The 21,675-nt window shown below is 44.3% G+C and overlaps 1 protein-coding gene across 1 annotated transcript in view; it reads left to right on the top strand.

Annotated features, from left to right (window-relative positions):
* Nucleotides 1-21,675, top strand: part of ACER3 (alkaline ceramidase 3) — a 55,440-nt gene that overhangs the window by 575 nt on the left and 33,190 nt on the right. Inside the window, exon 2 of the mRNA XM_035560471.2 lies at nucleotides 19,064-19,174. Within this exon, the coding sequence (XP_035416364.1) occupies nucleotides 19,064-19,174 (111 nt within the window). The remainder of the gene's footprint in view (nucleotides 1-19,063; nucleotides 19,175-21,675) is intronic.

Here is a 21,675-nt window from a genome sequence, read left to right as displayed (position 1 = left end):
TCTCAGGGGGGCTTGGTGCTGGAATAAAGTTGGTTTTACAGCACTCTGTGCATTGCCAGAGGGTCCCCTTCTTGGAAAATAACTCGGGGCACTGTGCCATGAAGCCATACAGCCTTGCAGGAGGTGGGGATGACACCGAAATAGTTTGGGGAGGGAGAAGGTGTCCTTGTACCCGACAGGCGCCTTCGCTTGCTCTCCGCCAGTTCCTCAGGCTGCTTTTTTTGCAGGTGGTGGGCCTTACCTGTTACAGTAGCCCTGAAGAACCTCAGGAGTCCTTCAGGCTGTTGTTTTGACGTCAAACTTCTGTTATTCAGGGCAGTCAGGAATTTATATGTACATATATAAGCCAGCTTTAGAGAAAGAAGAAGGTTGTTCAACTCCAGGGTCATCCAGCAGGGCTGCATGGCGCTTGAGATACAGTATGTTGCGGTAGTGGGTAAGGGGTCAAGCCCTCTGTCACTGATATTTTGCCAAAAAATGCAGTATTTTTGTGTCCTGTGACTTTCAGCGGTGTAGTAGTTGTAGTTACGTGCCACCTGACAGACTCCCTGCCCTACAAAACAAACCTTTCACACCTGTAAGGTAAGAGGCTGCTTTTGAAGCGTTAAGACCCTAGGAAAATTGTTAAACTGAACAGGCTCTCCTCTCCTGAAGTGCTTGGAGTAGGCAATCCGAGAATGCCTCTCACATAGCTGGGATGCTTCCGCAGCGCTTTGGAAGAGCTTGGCAGGCAGGGGAGGGAAGGCTCGGGGTGTATGTGCCAGGCTGCGACTCCTGGTGACAAACACTGACACGGGTGAGGAACCAAAATAAATAGTTGTGAAAGAGGTTTCAGAGTGTGGGAATGGGAAAAGAGTGAAAAACACTAGCACAAACGGCATAGAAACTCGGAGGAAAAGGGAAGTTGGCATGTAGATTTATGGCTGTTTAAGAGGGAACTTCATACACTAAAATGGGACGAAATGGGAAGTTCTTAAATAGACTGATGCTTTTGCAGAGTATGTATTTCTGTGTTTTCCTCTTGGTGAAAAGTAGCTTGTGAGATAATCTGCACAGGGAAGAGGAAGTGCTGCTCCTTCACCCATGCAAGAATAAATTTGACTAGCATGTAAATTTGGAAATAGTCTCCTGGCTGTTGGATGTGTGAACTGATAGTTTTCATCCGCTTCTGGATTACGCAGGAGAAAGAAGATGAGATTAATGGTGGGAAGTGGAAAGGTGTGTGTTTGGAAGAAAAAGGGACTAACAATAGAAGGTCTGGTCTGTTCTGATGGTTTTAGTGTTTGGGACCACATTTTTTTCAGCACAATTGTTCGGAAACAACTGCATATAAGAGCTGTGCTGTAATTTAGAACATTTAAGTTGACCAAATTTAAAAAGCAAAACAGTAAATAAATCCACTGTATTTTAGGGTTAGGTTAACAGTGGATGATGTCATTGGAGAAGTCACAGTGGTTTAGATCTTACTCAGCAATAATTCTGTAACTGCACTGTGAGGGTCAGAGGAAATACTTTTTTTTTTTTTTGAGGATGTGGATTCACTGTAATTAAGCCTTAGCCAGCTAAAGTGAGTTGGCAGCATGTCTTTCATAAAGCAGCTGAAGGGTCTTTCCCAACTTTCTCTGAAATACGTAATTTGGAGCTAATTATTTTTGGAAGATCAGAGAGATGCTGTCCTGAAGTCTAGTTGCTTTAACTGAAGAGTTGAGAGTACATTTGGGGTCTCTGACCCAACTGCCTTTCGTCAGTTGCTGTGCCTTTGTGGCCTCATTACTCTTAATAAAAAAATCAAATTCAGAGAGCAAACAAACCAGAAAGTACAAAAATATTTCTCTTATCTTGCTCAAAACTTTCATTGTAGTAATTCTTGATGTTGTTGTTGAAGATGTTGCTTTATAAACTTGCAGCCTGTGTTATTTACCTCATAGAATAGTGAAAATCAGTTTCTGACCTCTCGCTGTCTTGATATCAGTCAGTTAAGCTGGTGGCATGCTTAAAATTTTTGCTTTGAATGCTTGTTGTGAATAATTTATAACAATAATCTGTAAGAAGCTATTGGAGGCCCAAAGCTTGAAGGATAATGGTAGTTCCAGAACAAATACTGTGTTTTCTTTAGGTCTCTAAAGCGTGCTGGAGAGTCAAACTGAAAGCTTGGTTTGCAAATTAAGTCTGTGATATTTAGCATTTTGTACTAAAATTGCCACACTGTGTTCCCGAAGCCTACGTGCTGTTCTTTGCCATTCACTCCTTCAAGAATTAGTAAATGGTGGCAGCTAATCAACTGTATGTAACCAGAGAAGTGAAGGTGAGGTAACGCGGGGCAGTGTTGTTTCTATAGCACTTCATATTTGCATTTTCTCGATGCACTCCAAACACAATGACTTGTGTTCACAGTTTGTTTATTTTTTTTTTAATAACAACAAAAAAATGCTTTTTCTTGCCTTGGGTCTGCACTTTGCCAATTTTCCTGCCTCGTGGAGGTGGATGACTAAGTGCTCTGTGTCTTTCCATAGAATATTAAACAGATTGAAATGGAAAAAAACAGATGTAAAGAATTATTGTGCCAACCTGTGTTAAGCACCAAAATGACTCTCATATCCCTCACTGATGAAATTTATTGTGTGGTGGAGTAATTCACTCGTCAGGGTTCCTCAGGAGCTTTGGATCGACTCCCATGTGCTGGAGGGCAAGCCGTACAGGTGTGTTTGTTTTGAGCTAATCCTTTCCACCTCCCAGTGCCTGGCTGCTGAATTACCCCAGCTTTTGTGCTCCAACAGAAAGCAAAATAATAATTAAGGAAAACACCCTCCCACCCCAACAGCAGGATGTAAGTCCTGCTGTTTAAGGGTAAAATCGTTACAGTTTATTCCTTATTTTAGTGGGGGTGATGTTTCAGGTCAGTTTAGTCCATGTAGTGTTCAGTTTTGGGGGTCTGTTTTGATTTGAATGTCTCTGTGATACGTGCCTCACCTTTTTTGTGTTTGCTGTCGTCCTTATGAGAAATATTCCTCTTGTGGACGGCAACAAGTGGACGTACCCGATGTTCATAGACTTCCATTGCTGTGAACGTGGAGAGCAGCGAGATTTAAATGGATGCTTTAAGCTGAAAAGAGCCCTCTGTGGTACCTAGAGGTTTATAATCCTCAGTCAGAAGGATCTTGGGGGTTATCTGTTGTTGTTAGTAGCTCTGCAGTTGGTTTCAGCTTGGTTCAAGCTTTATCAAAGTTTCCGGGTATGCGAAGTAACACCTCATGCTGCCGTTGTCTGAGCAATATGCACCATCTACAGCACAGCTGCTTTTGGGATGCTGTTTCCTCACGCTGGCATTTACAATGGCAAATGTCTTGAAGGCAGCTTTGGGCTTCCGAGGGGTTGGTGAAATGGTTTCTTGGCCTGTCAGTAAGCTCTGCTACTTTCATATAAGATGCTTTTTATTACCAGAATTAAACCTGTTGCTTTTTGTTTATCATATTTCTATAACTTTCCTTGCCTTATGGAACCCGTATTTCAGGAAAAAAAAAAAAAGCAGATCATAAGAATCTGCCCATGTTTCTCGCCACTTCTGCTAGTGTTTCTTAAATCATTCCCGTTTCCGATCTAGACGAGAGGTAAGATGGCTGCTGTTTGTGTGGTTAGGTGGGAGAGACACAGAGAACTCCCAGTGTTGTAAACAGTGACACAAAAATACCACTGTCTTTTCTGAGCAAGCTTACAAAAACAGTAGCTGAGCTGTCGACAAAGGTACCGGGATCTCTGTTTTGCAGGAGGATCCTTACTTTGGAACTTAGCAACTAGCTAAACTTACTTAAAGTTGGAAAATGTCATCAGTGTTGGATGTTGACTGTCACATACATTGTCCCCTGGTCCTCATGGACATCCTGCTTCCTTCTCCAGAGGCTTTGGAGAAGGGCCAGGGACTGTTGAGCTAGGTACTACCCATGTGAGACCAAACAAAAACCTGAAATGAAATAAAGCCAACTGTGTCTGCCTCCACGGGCTTACAAGAGCTCTGTCTGTTCTTTCAATAATGAAGTGGCAGGTGAAGGAAGAATGGAGGATTACTTGGGTGCGATCAGCCCGACTGCCTGGCTGCAGCTGAATTATTTAAAGGCATCATGACACTGATGATTTCTAAAGCGTGATTTAAAAGGAGACAATGCCACAGCCTCACGGTCTTGAAGACTGAAATGGATCTGAGTGTGTAACTTCCCTGACCCAGATGCAGGAAGCCTCCTCGCAGGTTTCCTCTTCCCATTTATCAGCCTCCTTCCGGGAGCTCCCTCAACTTAGGGGGCAGGAGAGCTGGTAAGGGAAAATGAAGCTAATTGATGGTGGCTGTAATGTCGGGGGGGTGTATAGAGCAGGGCTCAGCTGGGGGATGTTGTTTAACACTTCGAGCTTGCTTTTTGTGCTCTGCACCAAACAAAGCTGATAGAGGATCCCTTTCTTCAAGGAATAATACATTGAAAGTAAACTCGTAAGCCAGACAGCCAGTTTCTGCTGTCACGCTGTCTCGCATCAAGATTTTAAGTAACTTAGGGTCAGTGTCAAGTACTCTTTTATTATTTTTCTTTCTTTTCCTAGTTTGTAAATGATCTTCCAGCTTAAATCAAGTGTATTAATCTCGTGGCACCGTTCTGATGCGTTTTGCCACAATCAATGTTTGAATTCTTTTTTTGTCTCTTTGCCAGTTTCTAATCCATGAAGCAGCTCTACCTGTCATCCCGTGACAGCTCAACTTTCTGTTCTTACAAGAGCACTCAGGGAAAGACAGGGCCAAAAGCTTCGGGAAAGCCCACATTTGCCCAGCCACCTAGTTCTCCTTTCTCTACCACCTTATGGAAACGCTCAAAGCTCGATGGATGCAGTGGTAACGCACCGCACGTGTGTTTATCCACTAATAGTGGTGCACTTATTAAGTGACAATAAAAGTCCCGTGTATGGATTAACAAAGCGTTTGATTACTCTGTAATTAGTGCTCCACATTCAGTGCTTGTACAGCTGGCAGTTGGACATCTGCCACTCCAAATGGGAACAGAGCAGTGGCATTTATACAGTTTAATTTTGCTATGTGCAAACTAAGGCAGAGAGGCTTACGAACCGCATGATATGAATTTACAGAGCATCTATTTGGAGCTCGGAATAGGAAGATTAATGCAAAATAAATCATGGTAAAGGAGCGCTGCGGACTTCTGGATGCCTTTAAAGGAGCCTTTAGTGACAGTTGTTATAATTGAAAGACAAAAAAGGCTTTAGGCTGTTTAGGATTTGTCCTTTTTTATTTTTATTTTTTTGAAACGGCTATTTATGTAATGCATTTTCCGTATTTGCTCGAGCCTTTCACGGAACAGTGGGGAAGGTGCTTTCTAAACAAAAGCAAGATGTAATAATCGTGGCAAAACTGCGCAGAGGATTCCTGGGAGCTGTCTTCAGTCCCTGCAGCTCAGCAGTATATGGTCATTTCGTCTTGCAGCGTGTGCAAGCACTGTTCCGTGTGGCCGTTTCTCTCTCTCACAAGCCTAAAAAGGCTCGCAGAAAGTTTCGCAGATCGCGAGAGGTTAAGAAAACGCAAAGAGTTTTACTTTTTTATACATATTTTGAAGTAAAATTTCCAATGCTAGGAGGGAACCCTCTTCGAAGGGATTTTCAGGGCAAAGCTGCCCACCTGTGATGGCTTTTGAGTTCCTGTGTGTGGGCCTCGTTAATTACAGATGGTTTTCAGTCTTAGCGAAGAAGCAAAGCTGCTGCGTGAATTAAAGGTGCTCGGCTCTCCTGTGGCTGTGGAAGCAGTACAAAGCCAGAAGGTGTCGGGAAGAAAGAAGTTTCTGGAGAATGTTACAGCCCCAAAAAACAGAGAAATATTGTTCTAGCATCAGTTTTCTTACGATGAGCTGATCGGAGCATCTGAAGATCCCCGTACAGGCAAGAGTCCCCTGGGCAGCGTTTAAGTTTGGGCACAGCCCCCTTTGTGCCATTGAAAATGTACATGCGAAATACTCAGGTTCCCTATGCTAGCTCAAAAATCTACAGTGGCTGACCAGGCTAACTATTTTTTTTTTTTTTTTATTAACTTAGTTCCTCTGAGGAAGCATTCCGCACGCCCACAGCGATCAGTGGCTGAAGATCGGATGTTTTCCCCGCAACTGGCACAGTTCAACAAGGCCAAGTGCCGGGTCCTGCACCTGGGGCGCAACAACCCCAAGCAGAGCTACAGGCTGGGAGATGAGTGGTTGGAAAGCTGCCTGGCAGAGAAGGACCTGGGAATACTGGTTGATAGTCGGCTGAATATGAGCCAGCAGTGTGCTCAGGTGGCCAAGAAGGCCAACAGCATCCTGGCCTGTATAAGAAGCAGTGTGGCCAGCAGGTCTAGGGAGGTGATTGTCCCCCTGTACTCGGCTCTGGTGAGGCCGCACCTCGAGTACTGTGTTCAGTTTTGGGCCCCTCGCTACAAGAAGGACATGGAGGTGCTCGAGAGAGTCCAGAGAAGGGCGACCAAGCTGGTGAGGGGTCTGGAGAACAAGTCTTACGAGGAGCGGCTGAGGGAGCTGGGCTTGTTCAGCCTGGAGAAGAGGAGGCTCAGGGGCGACCTTATCGCTCTCTACAGTTACCTTAAAGGAGGCTGTAGCGAGGTGGGGGTTGGTCTGTTCTCCCACGTGCCTGGTGACAGGACGAGGGGGAATGGGCGAAAGTTGCGCCAGGGGAGTTTTAGGTTGGATGTTAGGAAGTACTTCTTTACCGAAAGGATTATTAAGCATTGGAACGGGCTGCCCAGGGAGGTGGTGGAGTCACCATCCCTGGAGGTCTTTAAAAGACGTTTAGATGTAGAGCTTAGCGATATGGTTTAGTGGAGTACTTAGTGTTAGGTCGGAGGTTGGACTCGATGATCTTGAGGTCTCTTCCAACCTAGAAGTCTGTGTCTGTGTCAGTCCCTGCAGGACCGCTCTCTGCTTGGCTCTAAGGGCCACAGATCCCTGGCGGAGCAGGAGCTCAGCGTGCCTGCAGCTCGAGGGGCAGGAGCAACCCCTCTGTCTCTCGTTCTCGCTGGGAGAAGCACCCTGTGTGCCCCCCAACCTCCCCGGGGTCCTCTCCAGCTCTTCGCCTTTCCAGCAACTGGTGACTCAACCGTTGCAGAGCTTTCCCGAGGGAAATTCCAAACTTGATTTCGGAATGGAGATTAATGTCCAGCGGGGAATCTGTTCCCCAGCTGCGTCCTGGGGTGTTAGTTTATTTTATTCTTTTCTCCTGTTTTTATTGGTTTTGCTGGGGAGATGTTGTTCCTCGGTTCCTTTGGGTTTATTTCCAGAATCCGGTGTCCTTGGGGTGACCCAGCAATGACGTATGCGTGGTGTGTGTCTCTTGAAGGATCTCCAGTGGTCTCTGTGGCGGAGAGGGTATTTTCCCCTGCGACCTAGTCCAAGAAACATTGTCCTCGTTCTCCTTGCAACCCAGAGGAGCTGGGGAGGAAGACAGGAGCGTGAGCTGGCGCAGCTGGGCAAGGTCCAGGCCATTAGTTTGAGACTTGACTCAAACTAATGACTCACGAGTTACGGATTTTTGACATTTGGCTTTGAGGAGGGGGCACGGCTCGCTCTGCTTTAGGCAGGAAGGCAGAATTAGAGAAAAACCAAGGTGCTGGGAGTGATGCTGCTGCCCTGTAGGCTGGATTTTTGGTAATTGCTAATTCCAGGTGGAGACGGGCTTTCAGCTGGGCAGGATCCGGGACGCAGATACAGAAGTCGATCAAAGGAGGAGCCTGTAGGGCTGTTGCAGCACGGTTAGCATAGCCTGGAGCTCTGATGATCTCAGGACAGAGTATTTCTGCCCATGGTATTAGACTTGTCACTTGTTCGTTGGGTTTTTCCATCCTCCCAAGTCTGTGCCATCTGAGTGGTTAGGTGGAGGGCAGCTTCCCAGCTGCAAAGCACGCCGCTGTGGTCCCTTCCAGCTGGTGTTTTGACCTCGCTGGGAAGAAACCCAGGGATACCTGAAGAATTACTCGTTGTTGAGAAATACAATCTGCAAGTCTGGCTTTCTTGGAGCCCTGCTGGTGGCTGCCAGCTCTGGTGCTGGCCCCAAGCTGCAGCACTGAGGCTACCCGCAGGCTCTTCAGGTGTTAAATCTTACAGGTGTATGTACAGAGTTGTTCTAGATGATATTTCGCTTGTGAGCGCAAGCTGATGTCTTTATCTTTTCTCTTTTTTTTTCCTTTTTTTTTTTCCCCTCAAGTCCTTTTTGCAGCTGTGGAAATGACCGATGCAAGCAGAGAGAACAAAAACCACGCAGTGCGTTGACCAGTGCGTGCATAAGCAGTCTGGAGAAGCAAAATGCTTTCCTTTAAACTCTGAATTTCTTATCAGAAGCTCAAAAAGAGAACAAAAGCAAAGCGCTGCTGTTCGCAGCCCCTGGTACCTGCAGGTCTGGCTGCTGCAGCTGGATGCCGTTGGATGCCATCATCATCAAGCTGCAGCTAGCTGCTGTAAGGTGAAAATTCCTGGTTTTCCGGGGAAGCAGCAGAGTGAAAACCAGCTGAGATTCTCTGATTTGTGTCACTTGTCCCTCTTTCCAACTGGTGAGTGGAGTCGCTGAGAAGAATCAGCTCCATTGAGTCGTGTAGATGCCTTGGGAAGTGTCAGAGAAGTGCGCCGGGGTAGTGAAATCATACAGCAGATGTTGGTTTCCTTCACTTCAACAAGCTGCTACGGCTTTGTGATCTGCGGTAGCGCCGTTGTTTTTCTCGCAGGCATTTGGGACTTGGTGGCTGTTAAATCTGTCAAGGCCCAAGTTTTATCGTTGTCTTCAGCACGATGTCCAACACCAGCACGGTATTTGAATGCTAAAACTGAGTCCGTCCCAATTTAACTTTTCTTGTCTTCCCTCCTTCTCTGTTGCAGGCTGTAGAGGAATGTTTCCTAGTTCCTTTTCTTAAACATATCCCATTCCAAGGGATTCTTTTTCTTGCCTTTAAACTTCTTTAAACTCAATCCTTTTTCTTGTCTTTAAAGTTTTCCTTGCTGGTTCCCATAGGACTCATGTTAATTTCTATTTTCTTCTGCCTTCTGAAAGCTTCCTCTGCCAGTCTTCAGGCTGCCGTTTGTGCTGGGAATTTCGTTCATTTTGTGTTTAGTTTTCAACTGTTTCATATCCGTATGCACCAAAACTTTTGTGGGCCTGAACGCTCACCACCCCGGGTATGAACCGGAGCTGGTAAAGTTAAAAAGAGGGTTGCCTAAAGCTTGAACCTTCAGTGTGTTGTGTACCTCTTCCTATATTTGGGTTAGATCGTGAGATTCTTAAAGATCTGAACTTGGATCTTGCTGTCCATGTGGAGAAGCTTCATTTGCACATAGATAAATAGCTTTTGCTGATGTTTGAGGGCTAATAGGCAGCTGCTGGTTTTTTATTCTTTTCATTTTTCAAGCGAGAACCTGGAAGTTGTCTTGAAATGACAGCTGGACAGTGGAAAAAGAGAGATGGAATTAGAAGTAGCTCAAGTCTTGGGTTCGTGAGTTAGGTACAGCTGAAAGTCCTTGCTAGGTTGTTGCATTGATGGGGAAAGGTGATGCAGGCTTCAGAGGTGGCACAAAGAAGAGGAGTGCGTGTGTAAAAGAGAGAAAGTTGGGTATTTAGGCATGAAGAAGGAGAGTTAAAGTCATTTCTGAGATCTGATCCCTTTTTGCCTTTTTGTTTTAAATCATACTTTGTGGTAAGTGCTGGGGATTTTTAATTTAAGGCAGCCCTGTGAAAATTTAACTTAGAGATGAGAATTCGCCTAGTTTAGCGGCAGGAGAGGGGATGCCACCAACCGGTGCTGTGAAGGCTGCTGTGCACTGGTTTCATCATCTCGGTGTGCTCCGTTTTTACCTTTGTCACCTACCATTTTCTTCTTAATTTCCCACCATCCATCGCAGAAGAATTGCGTGAATCATCAGCAGGGGCGACTTCAGTCATGCTGAGCACCCAGGGGAAATCCGCAGCGATAGGAAGAAAGGAAGGAAAGCAAGACGATTTGGATTTTTGAAGCAAGGCTGCTTAAATTAAAGCTACAACTGGCTGGAAAAGAGCACTAATACGAGTTACCCTCTGCCACCCACCGTTCAGGGAGCAGCTACGGTGCCTCAAGGCGCTGTCTGGGTGAGGACAGACAGATGACAGTTGCCGAAAGCTGTGCTTTCTGCTCCGGGCAGAGCCCCAGGCTTGGAGGAACTGGTGCGGACACTGAACGTGGAGCCGGGAGGCTGACACCAGCACAGAAGGAGAAAGGTGAAGAGGAGGGAGTCAAGCCTGGAAATGCCACAGATGATACCTGTAACGTCGTGTTGGTCGCTTCGGTTTTAGCACCGGCTCAAGAGCAAGCCTGCCCTTCTTGGTTGTTTCCTTCCAGTTTGACATCAGCAGCCTGGCTTAAAATAACATTTAAGAGACGTTTCGTTTCCCAGTCAAGGCTGTAGTAGCAGCAAATCTGCCCTTGAGCAAGGAGCTTATTGCATGTAATGCTCTAACTTTACATCATCTCAGCCTAATCGCTTCTGACTTTGATTGCGTTTTCCAGCTGTAAGCACTTGCTTTTGGTGCGCTTTGTAGATTGATTTTTTTTTTTCCCAAACGATGTGCCTATGTCGAGTGTTTTAACTTCAAATTTACTGGCAAAATCCTTCCAGGTGTACTTCAGCCTAATTGGTCTGCTTGCTGTCGTCTCAGGTGCACGTTTCTCAGGGAAATGCTGCGTTCTCTTCCACGAGGCTTCCCATATTCCAGGAAAGCAACATTCAGAGGTGACAGGATGGCACATCAGCTAATAGTGATGCAAATTTATTTCTTGTAGTCTAGTTGACTGTGGATATCTTGGACTGGAAATGAAATATAGTGTAAAGGAGGTGTGTATCACCCTGTATGTCCAGGTTTCTTCTTGCAAACTCAAAAGATAGCCAAGGGTAGCTTCTGGTGCTCTCGTTACTTTCTCAAATACTGTTACATTTAGTGAAATGGTCCCTTCAAAACCCCCAAAACTTATTAGATCTTCAGAATACCCTGTACTTTTGACAGGCCTAGGTGGCATAGACATCGTTACAGCCGTAGTAGGACAATTAGCAGAGCTGGGCTTTGGAAGTGAGAAGCGTGGCCCTTCTGATTTCGCTTGTGTAGCTGTCTTTATTCTACAGCTCAGAACATTCTCCTTGCAGTTGCATTCCTAATTTTCTGTTAGACTTCACAGTTGGTCCCCCACGTTTTGTCATCTGCCCTCCAAAGCTGTTATTGACCCTCTTCTGAGGAACAGAAGGAACATCTCGTGCATATCTCGGACTCGTATCATGAAGGGCTTCAAGCAAACCCCTTGAAAAAAGAAAAGTCAATCATCCTTCCTCAGAAGAATCACCCTTCCAAGCTCTTGGTTATCAGACACTTTTCCTTCATTTTGCAATAAAATTCCAGTAGAAGGAGGACTGAAGAAGTAAGAACTGGTCATAAAAACGTTGTTTCTGGAAAGTATAGTCCTTACTCTTGCAGACTCTTCACTCTAAAACTTAATGTACAAGAGGCGGTGTGGTTAAGTCTCTTTTATTGTGGCAGGTGAGGATGGTCTAGTGGTCAGAGAAACACTTTGGTGTTTGAAGTCCTGGCTTTGGTTTTGTGCAGGTTTCCTTGGGACTCAGGCACCCTCTTTTAACCCAAATCGCTCTTGCAGGGCTGTTGAGGATAAGCACACAGGAGGTTGGAGTGGCTCAGCCATTGCAGTAACAGAAACTAAATAGGTGATGGATCTGTTTTAGACTTGAGAGGGAAAAACAAAATCTTCTTGGCCCAGCAATGAATGTTTCAACGTTTGAGTTGAAATCTACGTTCTGAACTCGAATGTTGTACTTACGGGATTGCACAGATACTGCGTTCTGGTGAAGAAATGCATGGAGTTGTAAGAGTTCCTTTCGTGTAGCGTTAACTTGCATGCAGTTGTTTTATTTTTAGTGTAACGTCCATGAGAAGCAAGGTCGGTGCCAGTCCAGCCTCCTGGTAGGCTCTAATTTTCTGCTGTCTGCCCTACACGGCAGCGAAGCACTTTGCAGAGAGGTGAGGGGAAAGCAAAGGATAGCTTAATTGTAACCCAGGGCGATCCAGAAGCAGTTTAATAACAAGTGCTTTTGTAAGACGTGCATACCAAAGAGAGGCTCGTGCATTAGAAAATCCACCCACGCTTTACAGGTTTGAACTGAGCGTTCTCGTGCGTGCGTCGTTAGTCAGGGGAGTTGAGAGCTTTTTCTCCTAATTACCTTCCGCGCTTTGATTGTTGTGAAGAACACAAATGTAACACGAAATGCTGTAATCGGGGTAAAAACGTCTGCAAAAATATTGGCTGAAGGGGCCAGACGAATGCCAAGGGGGTGAGTTCTGGAACACGAGGCGTGGAAGGCTGTAAATCAGGACGTGTTGCTTGACGCAGCATGTTGGAGCCGCTCGGAAATGAGCACGGGGAATAAAAATCAAATTGCGTTGTTAATAACTAATCATCTTTTTTCCCCCCTAAAATTACCTCATTGCTCCTCCCCGCTCCACTAAATCACTGAAATGCTTTACCTGGGCACGTTTTGTCCGGAAGGATGCCAGCCTACATCCACGTATCCTGGAGGAATGGAGACCCACCAAGGACGAAGCAGCCTCCGAGATCTCAAAGCACAGGTCCCAGGTGCTGCATTCATAGAATCAGAGGATCTCCGGAGTTGGAAGGGACCCACAAGGATCATCGAGTCCAACTCCGGGACTTCATCTACATCTGTCTACAATCTTGTAGCGTATTGTCCAGGCTCGTTTGAAACTGTTCTAGGACTCGTGGCTTCTTTTGGGGCGGAAACTTGGTTTCTAAATAAGCTTAGCTTCTGGGTGTTCCGCCTGAATTTCCCTTTTCCTTGGTGTAGTCTGTAAATGCTAATCAAAAGGCTCTTTATTAGAAATGCAAATATTTTTTTTCACTCCTTGCACCCTGTAAATCTGTTGACTTCTGTGTCACTTGCTTGTCGCTGCTGCCTGGCCAGCATTGAGGTAGCTGGTTTTTGTTTTTTTTTTTCTCCAAATCTTTCTTTTCCTTTGTAGAGCTCTGTGTTGCTCTTACCTGAAGCCCTCTGGCTCGTCCCTCCTGTATTTTCTCCCAATGGTATGCCAAGATGGGTTTCATATTGCGAAGGTCTATACAGGGCTGGGTTAATGCAATATTCTTTTGTAATGTGCTTACGCTATCACATTTTCCTATCGTGTTTTGTCTTCCTGTGGAGCTTAATGTTACAATTCTGATGATTTATACAAAAATTGATCTTTAGATTTCTATTTTTTTTAAATACTTCGGGACATACAGTCTCTCTAATAACCCATTAGTTTGAATTGTTATTTACCTGTACCTGTTTTTATGGTTCTTCAGTAAGTTTTCATACGTAGCTTATAAGGTTCAGTAATTGCCTCGCTGTTTGTTTCCTCGGGTGTTTTTTTTTTCTCATTTTGTTGTTCGAGGTGTGCTGGCTAACACAAGTTGCAGCAGAATCATTGCAAGCTGCAACTTCAGTGAACGGCCAGGTAAACGAAATCAAGGCTTGTTTAGCATTTGGTAAAGGAGACTGGAGGAATTGCAGGAGGTAAGAATCAGATCTCATCACTTAAAAGCATTCCCCGCTTCTCTTTCTCTCTTTTAAAGGTAGGTGTGCGGACATCGATCTCGCATGCGCGTCAGCCAGCAGGGAGCTCGGTAATCACCTACTGGCAAAATTCCCATCGGGATGACTCGTCTTTCTCCCCTCGAGGTCCTTTAGAAATATCAAATGGAGACAGGAGTTTTCATTTCCTGACCCTCCAAAGTGCGGTTATTGTGGCCTTTGAAGAGGAAGATATTAAAAAAAAAAAAAAAGGCTGGTGGAGGTGAAGATTTGAATCTCATTTCCAAAAACCTTTCTGTCTTTTGCTGTTTCCCCGTGCCTGGTGCTCTGGGCACCAGGACTGTTCTTCTTGTGCTGTTCTTATGCTGATACTAAGTGTGCTCCTATTTGCTTTCGTATCCCTAGACATCCTTCCACGAGAAGAGTCCTCTTTAAGAGAAGGTACTCCCACGGTAGGTGGTCACCTACGTGCCCACACCAGCGTGTTGCTTCCCAAGCTCTTTACAGCTGGTAAACCCTTCAATTTGCGCCAGAGCTGCTAGAGATGATGCCAGAAACACGAGCTGTGAGAGAGAGCTTGCATCTGAAAGCAGCTAGAAGGATGATCCAGGTTCTGCATGTGTCATGAGGCCATCTGACAGGCTCTCTTTGTTAACATCAGTTTTGTTTTTTCATACGGGGATGGAAAAAGGGAAAGCTCCAGGACCCAGGTAGTGCCCTAAAACTGACTGTGCAGTGCACTGTGACACACGTGCAATGGAACAGACTTCATCAGCCTCAAAATCTTATTTCATTTATAATTACAAGGGAACACTTTGACTTTATAGGAGCTTAGGTGTGTATAGTTTAGAAATTAGCAGCCCCCGCTCGTTCTGGTGTTTCACCGTGAGCTGCAGTTGTTCGTAAGGGTAGGCAGTAATGAATATCGTGTTTGTTAGACCTGATCTTAAATGAGCTTTTAATAAATAGTCAGCTTTTTAAACTGGAAAAAAATAATTCTTTGCTGTCTGGAGGTAACAGTTATTTCTGTTGGGTTTTGGGTCTTGTAGAAACCCTACAGGAGTCCAAAGTGTGAGAGTGAGCAAGAGACTGAAAACACTTGAACATTGGAAAAGGTCAATGCCAGTTTGTAAGACTTAACTGGAGGAAGGATCTCCGTCGTGGTTTTAGCTGGGATCAAGGTAATTTTCTCTGTAAGGGTTCATGCAGTGCTGCGCTTGGGATTTAGGATGAGAATAACACTGAAACACACCAACGTTTGGCTCTCGCAGAGCAGTGCTCGCACAGAGCCAAGGACCTTCAGCTCCTGGTGTTGCCCCACCAGCAAGGTACGGGGGGTCACAAGGGGCTGGGGTCACTACGGTCTCTTAACCCTGTAAGCCACATCACTCACCTTGTCCAAAGCAGAAGGTGATAATTTTTGCTGCTCCTTTTAAATACCCCTTTTCCTCCTTCACTGAAAGCATCTCCTGTATCCTAGCTCCATGTGCTGTGCTCCTGATGCTTCTACATCCTGCAAGGTATTTTCTTTATCACCGTGTTGTGTTATCACTTGACATATTTACAACGTAGCTTGCTTTATCCTTTTGACTTCTCATCCAAATTTATTGCAGAAAGGACTTTCTAATGGAGAAGTAACTACATATTGGGGGAAAATAGAAAGGTTGTGAAAGTAGGGTCCTTCAAATTCGTGTACTCCAGCTCTGTGAAGCTTTTAGGATAAGAGTAAGTAATATATTGTGCCCATGTTAGCCTGTAAATACTATTTCCTCTCCAAGTTTTTGCTTATAATTTTCGTCTGTGATGTGATTTCAGTCTTTGTACAGATCTTTGTGTGTTTATGATACCGTGTGTATATATATTTTTAAGACCTGAGGATGATTGAATGAATATGCGTAGTAAAACAAAACAAAAAGCTTGGTAGTTTGTGCTGTTGTGTTGGTATCACAGTGTGCAGATGTGTGAAACACAGATACGGCTCGACTATGCATTTATTTAAGGTTAGTTTATTTATCCCTTTGTCAGTATTCCTTTAGTTCAAACAGCTCCCGTGGATCCTTGGCATTTACCCACGGTGTGTTTGCGGAGCACGGTTTCATTCCCTCCAGCCTTTCTTTGTTGGGCTAGGTGAGCTAAACCATTTTTGTCCCTTCCCATACTGTAGGTTCCCACCTTACCCTCGCAGCTGAGTGATGCAACTGATGTGCTTTTCCATTTAGTGATGAACACAGAACATTGTATTCCACTACTGGCTTGCGTGAAGACTTTCCTGTTTCCCTGCCTATCCTGGAAATAAATTTGGGGGTGCCTTTTAGGTGGCCTAAATTTTAGGTGCCTTCCGGTGATGGCTTATGGCTGTCACCATACAGTCTTTGTTCTCTTTTCTGCCTCTTCAAGTAAATTAATCCTATGTTTGGAATAAGGATTCACGTTCATATGGCAAGGCATGGTCTCAGTCACGATATTTCAAGTACTGGTCCAGTTATCTGAGGAATCGAGTACAAAATGTAAGAATTCAGTACAGGATTAAACCCAAGGCCCCTCCATGTGCAGTCACATAATTCCTGATATATTGAATTTCTTACAGGCATAACCAATGATCTCCTTAATTATTTTGTATATTTTCTTTGTCATGTCTTAGTTACACGTTCTCCAATCTCTGATTTTTCCAAAGAAGTTTGCTGCCTTTGTAGTTTTTATAAAGAAAATCAGATGAAAAACAAAAAGATCAGTTTTTTTATCAGCTTTTTTCCCCATTTTCAACTTCCAGATCTATTTCCTTCAAAGCTTGTTTCATGTCCTTGTTTCCAATTAACTTCAGAGTAATAGGGCGGCAGTTACTTGTGTCTCCTTTTCCTTCTTTCTTGGTATTGGTTGCTAGTCTCTGGACACGTCTCACTGCCGTTTTTGATGGAGTTAGTTAAAAAATAAGAGAAATCCCTTTTGATTTGAGCTATTCTGTGAGGATAATCCTGCGAAGACTAACAGGACTTCTATGAAATCTGCACTCCTAGGGCTCTCAGGTTTAACACAGGCCTTGTAATTTTCGTTCTTGAAAGAAGTAATTTTACTAGCAGCATGCCCAACTGCTTCATTCATTGTTCCCCCACCCCCATTTCCTTTATTTAAAAAAAAAAAAGGCACGGTTTTCAATAAATGTTTTGCAAATAGGCATGCCTAATCCGTGCTGTAAACGTACTGAATAATGCGGGCCAGAAAGCGTCGAGAAGGAGCGGCAGGAATTTACAGCTACATTAGGCCTGCGGTATTTCCTCTCCCAGCAAAGATGCTCCTAGATTAAATGCTCATAAATTTCCCGTAATTTAACGTAATTACAGCTTTGCAGGAAGTGTTGAGACCTTCGCTTTCCTACAGAGGCATCTCTTCACTGCGTTCCTTCGTCCATTTAGGCTTGTTAGCCTGCTGCAGATTTCCGTGGCTGTCACGTGCCTTCCCACCCGGGGACAAACAGCGCGGGATTTCTTTTGTTCAGCGCTTGCAGGTTTGGGTTTTTGCCAGCTTTTTGCCTGTTGCATAATAAAACGACCTTAAACAATGATGTTTATGTACTGTCTGCTAAGGTCTCCGTGAAATGGATGCGTTTGAGAGCTCCTCCAGAAAGCAGCAGACTTGCTGCCCGGTCTGGGTGTAGCCTTTGCTCCGGTTTTTAAGGTTAGGTGACGTCTTTGCGTGGTTCGTGGGAGGAGGCGGCGACGGACCCCGGATTGCAGCAGCTTTCTGCCAAGCCTGGCCTATGGAGAGAGCAAATCCCTGCCCATTGCATCACTGCAGGAATGCTGCGAGAGGTTAATGCTCCCCCCGAGAAACGAGGCTTGAAAAACCTCTGGGTTGGTACAAACCTGAACATATTCACAGAGCTGGTTTGATTTCAGCTGGGCTTCTGTTACGTGGGGGAGCCTCTCTGCAGAGTTGCCCGAAGGAGTGACATCTCTGGCGTGGTTGTCATAAGTTGGTGAGGCTCGCGGTTGTGCAGGAGGTGATGTTAAATCAGTAAAGAAAGGTTCTTTTTGGATGTGATGCTTATCTGGTCAAGAAGAGCGTCTCAAACTGAGATTTGGATTTCATTTGTTGAATCTACAAAGCTAACTTGTTAAGGCTGACTGGGTGCACTTCTTATCCACGGGTCCTGAAATAACCACTTTTGCCAGGGGTTTGAATTTTCCGTAAGCCTGTAAAATAGGGATTTCTGTTCCCAGAGGTGCTGTAATACCTTGGGGTTTTATGATCGTAGTCTGGCAGTTACCACTTTCCTCTGGTATGGATCTTGGAGGGCAGATCTGAAAAGCAGGTGCTTGGATGTGCTCAGACGTGGTCTGCTCATGCTCATTCTGTGTTTTACATGGTGACATGCTTCCAGGAGTTTCTGCTGAACACAAAAGGCAGAAATAATTTTTCTTGGCCTCTGCATATCATACATCACACTTGACATGGAGGTATTTGGAAATCAGAGTTAAAAATTTTAACTATAAATATTTAACGGATGACACGTGAAAATTTGCAGCTTAATTTACGTAAGCAGCGTTCTGCCTAAGTTGCATGTCGTCTCGTTCCTGTTACAAAGCCTTAATTCTCAAAATTGTGATTTGTGGTCGGGCTCAGAAGCTGAATCTGCACCCCTTCTGCTGAGAAATTTACATTTCCTTTTGATGCATTTGCATTTCTCGCTATTTCATTGCGCTTTTGCAATGGCCACGACAGTTTGAAAACCTGTCGAAGTGGGAGAGTGGTTCTGAAAACAGAAAACAAGAGGAAAGAAAGGTTTCTTCATCTTTCCCAGTGCTGGAAGCGTTGTCCTGTCCCCTGGTGCGGGTGCTCCTGATGAGCTTTGGCACTTGCCTGCCATGCTGAGCGTTAGGGGCTTCTTTTTGCTGGTCCTTATCATGCAGTCCTTGATCTTGCGTCGTGATCTGCAATGCAGCTCCACGTCAGGTTTGTTCTGTGTGCTCTGGAAAGCCTGAATGGCTTTTGTTTAGGAACGGGTCACTTCGTGACCTTAAAGCATCTGAAGGCAGTGTGGAGGAGAGCGCTAAGGGAAGAAAAACCATAGAAAACTGTATTTGGGGCTTTCATGCCCTTAAGGAGTTGGGTTATAATTCATGTGCCATGCAATCAGGGTAACCCTACCACCACCTAAGCCAACCTTTTCAGTTAATTTAGTTTTTTATTGCTCTCCAAACGTGTAAAAGGACAAAAGAGAACTATTTAGCCTTCAAATAGTTAACCACGTTGTGCCAAAATTTAACCCTGTGTTATGTGTGAAAGCAGAAGACTGTTTCAAAAAGGGGTAGCTTTCTGGATGGAAACTGTAGGAGCAGTCTTTAACGAATGAACGTAGCTGTGTTTATTTAAAGTGCCCAGTACCCGGTTCTAAACCCAGTTCTAAACCTCTGCTTTTTGTTTCTGCCCTACAGGGAACACAGTGAGTAACCTGATTTTCATTCTACCTCCAATCTATGGTGCGATTCAGACCTATAAAGATGGCCTTGAAAAACGGTATTTAGCTGCCTATTTGTGTCTTACAGGTATGTGTAACACTTAATTTGCTCTTTCATTATAAAGAGAGCCCAGATGGGCAATGAACAATATCCGAATGTGAATAAACCGAGTACTAGAATCCAAATACTGCGTGTGGGAAACTTTAACGGTTTAGTAAAATTGAGGTTTGCGTTTGCAGGGAAGTGGCATTTGTTGGAGGGGCATGAAGTTAAGAGTTCACTAAATAACTTAATGAGGTTTTAAAGTGGTCCTTCTCTGCCCTTAAAGTCCTGCTCAGTGCATCTCTGCTCACAGTGCTCTTTGATGGTTTACAGAGGTTACGTGGTCCTGCTTTCAAATGGTTTAATGCTGTATCAGTGTGGGCTTTAATACTTCTATGGGAAAGTAATACAATAAATGGGAAAGATCTTAGAGGAATTTGAAAAGCATTTTTTCACGAGTTGCAATTTGTGTTTGGTTCTTTGGCATAAACCACCCACCAACCTGACTGCCATCGTATTCAGGAAGCTTTGCTGGGGTGGAAGAACAACGTGACATTGGGGCATCAGTGAACTTCTTTCTATGATGGCAAAATGCAGAAAAGAAACACCTCCCTTTAGAATCTCAATCATACAACTAAAAATCACGTTCCTTATGCGAAGAGGAGGTGTCTTAAGATGACTCAGACTTGGCAGTTGGTCTCGAGAAGTGGATTTCACAGAACTTGTGGTTCACAGGATTTCTGGTGTTTGCTGTAGCTCCCATCTCTGGGGAAGCAATTTTCCTCAGCCTTCTCAGTGGTGAGAGACTGGTTTACTGTAACTGTTACTTCCACGACTGGCATACCCATGTATTTAGATGAAACATTGCAGAAAAGCAGACACCCATATGCTAAACATATTCTTGATGCCAATGAAGCTGTAACGTACGCTAGGTACAACTTCAGGGTTTTTCAATTTCTTGGAGACCCAGTTCAGCTTTGCTAATACGTGTGAAAGAAAAGCAGCAGCAATGTACAGCCACGGTAGTTTCTGAATACTTTGCAAATAGCCATTTGTAAGCGTTTTATGGTTATTCATTTTTGTCCCAGTATAAAATACTTTGGTAGAAGGAATTTCTGAGGGTCAGTTTCCTTTTTAAAAGACAGAGAATGAAACTAAGCACTTGCTGCAGTTGGCTCTTCCCTTGTTCTTGAACCAAAGTGTCCTATACTGCCATTCTTTCTAAACTGAAAAATGGAAAAAAAAATGCATTTTAGTCTCAGTATTCACCATAAATTGTGGCTGCCTCCACCAGTAATGCTTCACGATGGATAAAATATGCCAGTATTTGAACAGAACATCAGGATGTCACACCAAGACTGCTAGAAGGATTTCCAGCCCTCAGTGGGCTTCTTGTGTACCATTTAATGTGCCTGTTTTTAGTCAACAACAAACAAATTCTGTCTTTGTTTACGATACATAATTTTTAAACAGTTTTTTGTACTGTTCCTGGTGTTTGTGAAGGGGAGCTCAACCTGCAGACTTGGCAGTGGTGCTACAGGGCAGTCCTGACCTCCAGATGAGTTCTGCTCCTCTGTGGCTGGGCAGAAGCCTTTGACTACTGTCTGAAGTGTTAATGCTCATGTGGTTTGACTTTCATGTCTCGTGTTGGGACCTAACATTGCAGGTCGCTCTCCAAAACGTTTCTCTTCTGTTTTGTCTCCACTTCGGTATTGGCAATGCAGGGCTGTTTTACAGCAGTTGAAAAATGTAAAGGAATGTCGGCAGCTTTATCGTTTCTCGGTGAAAAACAGGAGCAGGATGGTTTGGAATCACAAACCTCTTAACACGTGTTTTACTATCGAATAAAGCAGCAAATGAGTAGATAAATAGAATTTTAAATATAGTTGAAACATGCCAAGACCGTTAGCATTCTTTGCATGGGAATGAGTGAGGATAGGGTAAGTGTACAGAAATATATTTTTGTAAGTGCAAGAGAATACTTTTTCCTTACAACAATTTCATTTATTAACAGATTTCACTCTGTGTACGTAATTTGTAACAAAGAAGTAGACCAAATCCATAAAGGAACAGTGAATTTAGCACAAAACTGCTGATTTCACTTCAGGAACCATGCTTCATTAAAAGACCACAGAGTAGAGCTTCCAGCTAGGTAATAACACCAGTGGGTTGTTCTGTTAAAGCAGAAATTCTTCCATGATTCTGCTATGAAGATGGAGGTGGACACTTTAGTTAGGCTTTAACAACTTTGAGTGATTACTGAGATTTTACAAGAAGTTAAGACGGCTGTCAAAGCGGACGCTGCAATTCCATCTGTTGGCATTTGAGAACATAAGACGTGTTGTTTCTAGACGTTGTTGTGATCCAAATCAGCTGTTTCATTTGGATGCATCCAGACGTTTAGATGATTGTCAGCTCCTTTGTGTTTTATCACGCTGTGCTCAGTGCTTCACTTCATACCCTACAATTTTCCTCTTTGAACCGAGCGCCTATTGAATTAGGAGGGCACTGTTTGTTTCACGTACGTGTTAAGATCCCAAGTTGGC

This window comes from Cygnus atratus, chromosome 1 (assembly GCF_013377495.2).
Source record: "Cygnus atratus isolate AKBS03 ecotype Queensland, Australia chromosome 1, CAtr_DNAZoo_HiC_assembly, whole genome shotgun sequence".
Classification (NCBI taxonomy): domain Eukaryota; kingdom Metazoa; phylum Chordata; class Aves; order Anseriformes; family Anatidae; genus Cygnus; species Cygnus atratus.
Note: the sequence above shows the minus strand (reverse complement) of the source record. Positions and strands in the feature narration are given on the sequence as shown.